At 55.3% G+C, this 8,530-nt stretch overlaps 1 protein-coding gene across 1 annotated transcript; it reads left to right on the top strand.

Annotated features, from left to right (window-relative positions):
* The first annotated feature begins 1,127 nt into the window (after positions 1–1,127).
* On the top strand, positions 1,128–5,838 carry POU3F2 (POU class 3 homeobox 2). Its single transcript, XM_065835035.2, has one exon. It carries the CDS (start codon positions 1,217–1,219, stop codon positions 2,525–2,527), a length of 1,311 nt encoding a protein of 436 aa, XP_065691107.1. The 5' UTR covers positions 1,128–1,216; the 3' UTR covers positions 2,528–5,838.
* Positions 5,839–8,530: the final 2,692 nt, after the last annotated feature.

Raw genomic sequence — 8,530 nt, 5'->3', positions numbered from 1 at the left:
TGTTTCTTGTTAGCAGTAATAAATTCCCCGGTCCGCCCTATTGTATTATTTCGATGAAGATAGCGGGAGCCTGCGACGCGCACCTACCCCCGTGAGCAGTTTATTTTCGAGACAAAGCTATGGCTTCCAGCTCAAACACGGGCAGCGAACTCTTTTCGCGGCGGCCAGCCCGGGTGCTGCTCATTCCTAGGAAATCCGGATCCAGTTCCAGGCTCTCCTTCCTTCCTGTCCGGACCGCAACTTCTTTTATTTTCTTTTTTTTTTTTTTTTTTCTCCTACCTCTCATTTTTCTTTTTCTTTTCTTTTCTTTTTTCTTTTATTTTTTTTTCTTTTCAACCGCTCCCCTCCGCCCCCCACGCCCCGAAATCTTCCGTATCGATGCAGAGCCGCCAGCGCCGCTGAAGCGGATCCGCAGGCACCCCGTTCCCCCGAGACGGGACAAGCGGAACAACACCAACTCCGCAGTGCCGAGGTGCGAAGCCCCGACATTCCCGGCAGAGCGGCGTGCTCCGGGGAGCACCGCGTGTCGGGAGGCCGGGGCCGTCGGGCAGAGAAGGGGCTGCCCGCTCCTTACTCCCGGGGGTGCGGCGCTCCCTGGTCCCGCCGGCGGGCCTGGCTGCGGGGTGGCCCTGCGTGCGCTCGGCCCGGCGGAGGAAGTTGGGGGCGGGCGGACGGGCGCCCCCCGCCCCGGGGCAGCACTGCCGGGCTCCGCGCAGAGACCCGCGGCGGGGAAGGGGCTCCGGCTGGGCGCGAGCAACAGGAGCGGGCGGGCGGAGCGGCGGCGGCAGCCTCCCGCCGGCGGTGCGATGCGGAGCTGGGCCGGCGGGGCGGGGCTGGCGGCGCAGCTCCCCCCCTCCCCTCCCCTTCTCTCCCGCCGCCGCCTCCCGCCCCGCGACCGCCGCTCCCCCGCGCCCCGTTCCCCCTCGGAGTTGGGTTCCAGAGGGCGGTCGGGGGAGGGGCGAGGGGCGGGGCGCCGCCGGTGGGGCACGCCAATGGTGGGCGGTGGCGGCGGCGGTTGCCAGGGGCAGCCGCGTCCGTCAGGGCGCGGGGAGCCAATGGTGTTCTGCGGCGGGGCGGGGCAGCCGCGCGTGCCTTCGCAGTGGGCCCCGCCGCGCGGGCCGGGGGGGCGCGGGCGCCGCGCGGCGCCCGAGGCGAAAAAGTAGCTGTCAAATGCGCGGCGCCTTTAACCGGCGCGATCAGTGCGGCTCGGCGAGTCATGGCGACCGCAGCCTCCAACCACTACAGCCTGCTCGCCTCCGGCTCCCCCATGGTGCACGCCGAGCCGCCCGGCGGCATGCAGCCCGGCGGCGGCTACCGCGACGCCGGCGCCCTGGTGCAGGCGGACTACGCGCTGCAGAGCAACGGGCACCCGCTGAGCCACGCTCACCAGTGGATCGCGGCGCTGTCCCACGGCGGCCCCGGCGGCGGCGGCGGCGGCGGCGGTGGCGGGGGCGGCGGCGGCGGCGGCGGCGGCGAGGCGCCCTGGTCAGCGGGCGCGCTGGGCCAGCCCGACATCAAGCCGGCGGTGGTGCAGGCGGGCGGGCGCGGCGACGAGCTACCGCCGCCGCCGCAGCACCCGCCGCCGGGGCGGGCTCCGCACCTAGTGCACCACGGCGGCGGCGGCGGGCACCACGCGGCGGCGGCGGCAGCGGCGGCGGCAGCGGCGTGGCGGGCGGGCGGCGCGGCGCACCTGCCGCCCGGCATGGCCGCGGCCAACGGCGCGCAGGCGGGGCTGCTCTACTCCCAGCCGCCCGGCTTCACCGTCAACGGCATGCTGGGCGCCGCGCAGCCGGCGCTGCACCACCACGGCCTGCGCGACGCCCACGAAGAGCCGCCGCCGGGGCCCCCCGGACCGCCGCACCACGGCGCCGAGCACCCACCGCCGCCTCACGGCCCCCACCCCGGGGCGGCCGGACCGGCACCCACCTCCGCCGCCGCGCCCCCCGGGCCGCCGCCGCACCACGACCCGCACTCGGACGAGGACACGCCGACCTCGGACGACCTGGAGCAGTTCGCCAAGCAGTTCAAGCAGCGCCGCATCAAACTGGGATTTACCCAAGCGGACGTGGGGCTGGCGCTGGGCACCCTCTACGGCAACGTCTTCTCGCAGACCACCATCTGCCGCTTCGAGGCCCTGCAGCTCAGCTTCAAGAACATGTGCAAGCTGAAGCCTTTGTTGAACAAGTGGTTGGAGGAGGCGGACTCCTCCTCGGGCAGCCCCACCAGCATAGACAAGATCGCGGCGCAGGGCCGCAAGCGGAAAAAGCGCACCTCCATCGAGGTGAGCGTCAAGGGCGCGCTGGAGAGCCACTTCCTCAAGTGCCCCAAGCCCTCCGCCCAGGAGATCACCTCGCTCGCGGACAGCCTACAGCTGGAGAAGGAGGTGGTGAGAGTGTGGTTTTGTAACAGGAGACAGAAAGAGAAGCGCATGACTCCCCCGGGAGGGACGCTGCCGGGCGCCGAGGACGTGTACGGGCCCAGCAGGGACACGCCGCCGCACCACGGGGTGCAGACCCCCGTGCAGTGAACTCGCGGCGGGGGCGCCCGGCCCCTCCTCCTCCTCTTATGCTCTTTCCCCCAACTTTTGATTGTCCTCCTTTTAATTCTTACTTGTTTTTCTTTTTTTTTTTTTTTTAATTATTTTCTCCTAACAAAAAAAAAAAAGGACAAAAAAAAACGCGAAAAAGAAAAAAAGAAAACAAAACAAAATAATGAGCGAGCGAGAGGGCGAGCGCGAATCACAGCAGACAGACAGAGAGACAAAGCACCTGCACCGGACTGTCCCTTAGACGGTAGCAGGTGCGATGCTGTATTTTGACCTTTCCAGGCGAGTGCCCGTGCACCGGAGTGGAGTGAGTACCGCGCACAGGCAGGCAGGCAGCGGCACCGGCAGGGCAGGCGCAGGGCGAAGCAGTTCGCACAAAACTCCTTGGATCTCTGGCGAAAAAAATACAGCGCTGCCCGGCCGGGGAGGGGGCGGGAAGGGAAGAGGAGGGCATAGCCACCTCGGGTCCCCCTCCGCATCCCCCTTCTGCCACAAAAAGGGAAGATTGCATTGTGGAATGTCGCTCGGTGTTGGCACATGCTGCTGTGTTTATTTTCTGTGGATCCCCTGTAGGAATATATGAAAAAAAAAAGCAAAAAAAAAAAAAAAGAGAGAAAGGAAAAGCTCTCCCTTTTGATGTAGACAGTATTTAACCGTACCAATTTGCACTGCAAGAAAATTGAAGTTTACATAAACAATTATTTTTTTCTTTCCCCCTCCCCCCCCTTTCCGACCTTAATTTTGCAAACGACTTGCATTTTCCACGGTGAGCGTTAGTCAAGCAGTGACCGGTCTATAATATGTTACTGTGGTTTAGCATTTGCTTTATGTGTATATGTGAACTTTTGTTATAAACAAGTCTTCTTAAATATGTGTAACGCTTATTTTCTCCTTTTACCGTAGCAAAAAGAATGCATATATCTGTATGTATGTATACATATGCATGCGTGCATAGACGTACATATATACACATATATAATCTCTCTATATACACATATATATGCACCGCCAGCTTCCATTCTCCAGAGACGTGACTCTCTTAATTGCTTAATATACGCCTTCAACGGCAAGAATGGAGTTTTGAGAAGGGAGAATAATGCAAATCGACAAAGTAAACTTCATTTTCAGGCAGTGTGGCCGGGGGCCGAGGCGCAGCCAAAGGGGGAGGAAAAAAATATTTGTAGCCCTTCCAAGGTTGTGTCCGTGCGGACGAGCAAGGCCCGTTGTGGGAAAGACAGAGACGAAACAACACGTTTCCAGAGTTTTGCCGGAGAAACTGGCACTTCCTTAAGAGGGAAAGGGGATTATTTAGCTTCACCCCCACCCCTCCCAGCCCACTTCCCTTCCCCTCCTCCGCCGGAGGCTCCCCGTGCTTTTTGGCATCCCCGGTCCCACTGCCTGGGCCGATGTCGGCCTCCAAACTTTCTTTTATTGAGCAGTTTCGCAGTGAGGCAGAGCCAGGGAGAGCCTGAGGAGCTGCTGGGCCCGAGTGGGGGGTGTCCGGGTGCTTACACCTGCGTGTAAACATACGCTGCACCCTCCTCTCCGCAGAGACATTGTGCGTTTCTTTTTCGCTTTTGTTTTTCGCTCCTTTTTTTTTTTTTTTTCCTATTCGTATCTGGCCCCCCACCCCACGTCCTTTGGTCAGACTGTGGTATAATTTATTGAAGGAAAGGACCAGTTTTAACTTGGGCAGCCTTGTGTCTTTCACTGGGGAATGAAATGAAGCGGGAAAAAAATATGCCATTTTTCAATCCGTCTTTTTTTCCCCCTTTCGTTAATAGTTTTAAAGTGCATTTCGTGACATTATCTCGATCGAAAATGGTTAACTTTGAAAAAAACAAAAAAAAAAACAAAAAAAAAAAGAGAAAAACCCACGGGGACAGAAAAAAAGTTAAAAAAAAAGGCAAAACAAAAAGCTCTGAAGGGAAGCGGACGAGCGGGACCTTGGAGCAGCGCATGTATGTGCGTGTGTCTGCGTGCGTGTGTTTGTGTACTTATGCACACACACAGCTATGCATATACATTAGAGGAAATTTAAACTATGGTAGCTATAAATTCATAAAGGGATCATTTAGTCAGCACAAACGGGTGCTATAGAGACAAAGCATTTTTATAATATAAAAGTTTACTTAGTTGAGTGTTGGACTGGAGAAAAAAACAGTGAAGCATTCTCTCGCAGAACTCTCCTATAAATATTGCATCCAGTAGCTAAGGCTTTAGAGTATGTTTCTCATTGTCTTTTAAAGCGCCTGTGACATTGGGTTTTCTTTCCTTCCTTCTTTCTTTCTTTCCTTCTCCCTTTATTTTTCTTTCTTTCTCCCTTTCTTTTTCTTTCTTCTTGGTAAGACAGATGATGGTTTCTTAGAGGCACATGCGTTAGCCTTTTTCCTAGTTTTCCAACAACTGTTACAAAGATACGGGCACCAAGCTTTTCTCTTTCTCTTTTTTCCTTTTTTTTCTCTCTTTTTCTTTTTTTTTTTTCTTTTTTTTTCTTTTTTTTTGGTATGTATTGAGCTGCTTGTTATTTAAAGTGTTGAGGACTAGCGCCTAGCAAAGTGAATCAGATCAGGGCAGATCCAGTGGTAAAGGGAGGAAATGAACTTTCAGACACTTATTAATATGTGCGTAAGGTCAGAAAACGGAGTCGAAAGGATGTTTGAGAAAAACCTCAAACTCCAAATAGGTTTACTAAAAAAAAAAAGTTACCACACAAACCTTACCACTATGTATATATGTTTAATATTTGTCATTTGAAATGCAGAAATAGTTTCAATGTTTTCTTTGTCTATTTTTCTTTTCTTTATTTTTTTTAAATGCTACCCAGGGAAATATTTTCATATCATTTTTAAGTGGCCTGCCTCAATGTATATTTATTTCTTTTAAAGCAAACAGGTTCTGGAAACTGTTTTTCTGTAGCTTTAAATGAATAGGTGAACAAAATCTATATGGGATGTAATTTTTTTTTTGTTCAGTCTCTTTAAAAATACTTCGTTTTGGTACATTTGGATGTGCTTGTGGGGAAAAATAAAAACGCAGAGATCCTTATATATTTATGTTAAAGTAATATTTTATTATCTACATAAAACAGAAATGCACAATACCTTCATAGTTTGTTCTAATTATTGAAATATCTTTATTTTATTTTTAAAGACAGCACAGATTTGCGTAGTTCTTAAGATTTGGAGGGAGAACACCCCAGTACTTATACTGAGTTGAGTTCTGTATAAAAGCACGGCCATTCCTTTATATTTAATGGAAATTTTGGAATAAATTTGATGCCTATATCGAGAGGTTCCACGTTCCTAACTTCCAGGGTCTTGAAGGAGAGCCCCAGGAGCTGTGTTCATTGTGTCTCTCCGCAGATGAACCACAGCCCTGAGTTTTGAAGCATTGATTTCTGTGCGAGTAGGGGTGTCCTGCCTTTGATGCTGGTGGGGAGATCTGCTTCTCAAGCTGGTGGCATGTTCTGGTGAAAGACATGGGAGAAAAGAAACTCTCCTCCTTCCCTTTTGATAATTTAAGGTCTGACTCCTAAAAAAAAAAAAAAAAAAAAAGAAAAAAAGAAAAAAAAAAAGAAAAAAAAAAAGGGGGAAAAAAGCAAAGCGAAAAAGGCGGGGCTTAATTACAAGGAGTTCTGCTTAAAAGAGAGAGGAAGGATCCGGCTGCTGGCGGGGGTGTGGTCCCGGCTGGGGTCCGCAGGGCTGCGCACCCCCGGTCGGGCCGGGTCCCGGGCCCCGCGGCGGCGGCACCGAGCGGACAGGGTCGAGGTTTTCACGTTGGGTGTCTGCGGCTGCGTGTGTGTAGCGACCCGGTCTGTTATACCCGCAGGGGTCCCGGCTGGGGACCAGCGGGGCTGGTGGACGACAGTGCTCGCTCACGAGGCGGTGTGTTCAAGTACTTTTTGGCCGGCTGGGTTTCCTAAGTGCAATAATATCCTGCTCTTCTACCCCCTCTCCTTCACCATAGTTTCTAGGCTTATTAGATTTAATCATCTTTTCTAACTCCTAGTCAATATTACACTCATCCCGAACAGATTCAGCTAAATGATCTTATCAATAGTTTCGAAGAGAAGTGACAGAAAGAAGAAGTGTTTTGTGACCGCAGACGTGCTGACGGGTAAAATGTTGAAGCCGGGTATGGATTTAAAAGTCCTTGGTCAATAGCCTGCGGAGCCGGCTGCCGAAAGCGGGCAGCCTCTGCCCTCTGCAGGACACTCGGCTGGGCTCCGAGGGAATATTGGGCTTTTGACGACAGGGCTCTGCTGTCGGCGAGCGCTATCGTGTTGGGTGGGCAGGAGGTGACTTGGAGAGACGATACCTTGCTCGGCGGGGCAGGCAGGCGTCGCAGGGATGGCCGCCGAGAGCCAGTGCTCCAGGTTCGGCCGGTAGCTGTGGTGGCCCCAGGGCTTCACATTCGCGGCCCTTTGCCTAGCGAGAGGCTGCCCGGACGGGAGCGGTTTTTCTCGTCCTTCCCGGCTAATTGCTGGAAGGCTGCCGGTTGGGAGGTCATTTCCCCTGTTTCCTTGTATCTCTCTTTTAAGAAAAAGAAGAGGGGTAAATGGAGTAGCCGTAGGATGCACCTTCTGCAGGTGGATGTCAGGGTGTGGGGCAGCTCCCTGGGCTCTCCCATCCTCATTCCCAGCAAGGACTTTCTGTCGTAGATCAGATGTCAACAAAAAAAGGCCTTGTTTCCTTGGCTCGCTCATTCTGATGGAGGCCGAAACTGGAAGGCGGGAGGAGATTGTCCATCCCGAAACCCTTGAGTGATGATTGCTTCGCTCTGTGTCCCCGGCTCCGCGGGTGAGAGGCAGTGGTCGGTGCCGTGTGCCCCGGGGACCTCCTGTCAGGGCTGCTCTCGGGCTGGGAAACTTGCGAGAGCCCCGACGGGGTAGAGGTTCCGGTCGCCCCCGTCTCCGCCCCGTCGTCTCTTTCTGTCCCTCGGGTTTTGCTGGCGGGAGCTCAGGGTTCCCCACCCATGACCCCGTCTCCAGTGCCTGGTCCCCCAGGCGGGGTTCCGGGCCGCACCGCGCCGCGGGCGTTCGGCGGGATGGGCCCAGCTGCCTGCACCTTCCCGGCCTCCGCCCCGATCCCCAGCCTGGGGCCGCCCCCCCCGCAACTCTTCCAGCTGCTCAGCTGGAGAAACCCTCCTCTCTCCTCTGCCTGCCCCAGCCCGACGGGGCGGCTCCAGACCCCTGACTTGCCCCCCAAGCCGCGCTGCCGGGGGTTTGATGGCTCTTTTTTCCCGGTGCCGTCGGTTCGGGCTTACTCCGGTGTGGGAAGAGAACGGGTGACCCACCCGGGGAGGCGACAGCCCCGGCTGGGTGACGGGGGGCGGGAGGGAAGCGGCCAGAGGTAGGCGAGGACACTGGGCTTCGTCCTGTTTAAATCCCTGGGTTTAAGATAAAGCCCTGGGGAGGGACGCGTACAGGGCGTGTTCCCCCCGGCCTAGGCCCGAGAAGCGCCTTGCGGGCCAGGAGGGTGGGAGCGAGGAGGGGATGATGCCCGCCGCTTCTTTGTAGGGTAGCGGCGGCCTTCTGCTGCCTCGCTGAAGGAGGTTGAGTGTTGTGGTCTGTCTTGCAAAACGTGGATGTCCCATGTCCTCTGCTCCTTCGGGGTTTATCTCTTTATTTTTCGTTTCGGAAAGGGCGGGGGCCTGGGCTGCCCCTCCGGCTTTAATCTCGAGATAGAAAAGAAAAAACTGTTTTTCAGAGTTGCAAGCTCTTAATTGGTACTTTGTGCTCGGGGCATGGCCAGGTTGTCGTCGGGGATGTTGCAAGATGGCCCCAACATAGCGAATTTCACCCTGGCTCGGCAGGACTGTCGTGGTACCGGGCGGTTACTTGGAGGAGCGGGTACTTCTCTGGGGGAACTTAGAGCAGAATGAAGGAGTGCTCTAACTGAAGCGTTAAGATAAAAAGGAAGAACTCCTTCCCAGACCCGACTTTTCATCAAATTATAAACCAAACAAGTGGACTTTCCGGCA

Source organism: Patagioenas fasciata, chromosome 3 (genome assembly GCF_037038585.1).
Source record: "Patagioenas fasciata isolate bPatFas1 chromosome 3, bPatFas1.hap1, whole genome shotgun sequence".
Lineage (NCBI taxonomy): Eukaryota > Metazoa > Chordata > Aves > Columbiformes > Columbidae > Patagioenas > Patagioenas fasciata.
The sequence above is the reverse complement of the archived record's forward strand: the minus strand, read 5'-3'. Positions and strand labels throughout refer to the sequence as shown.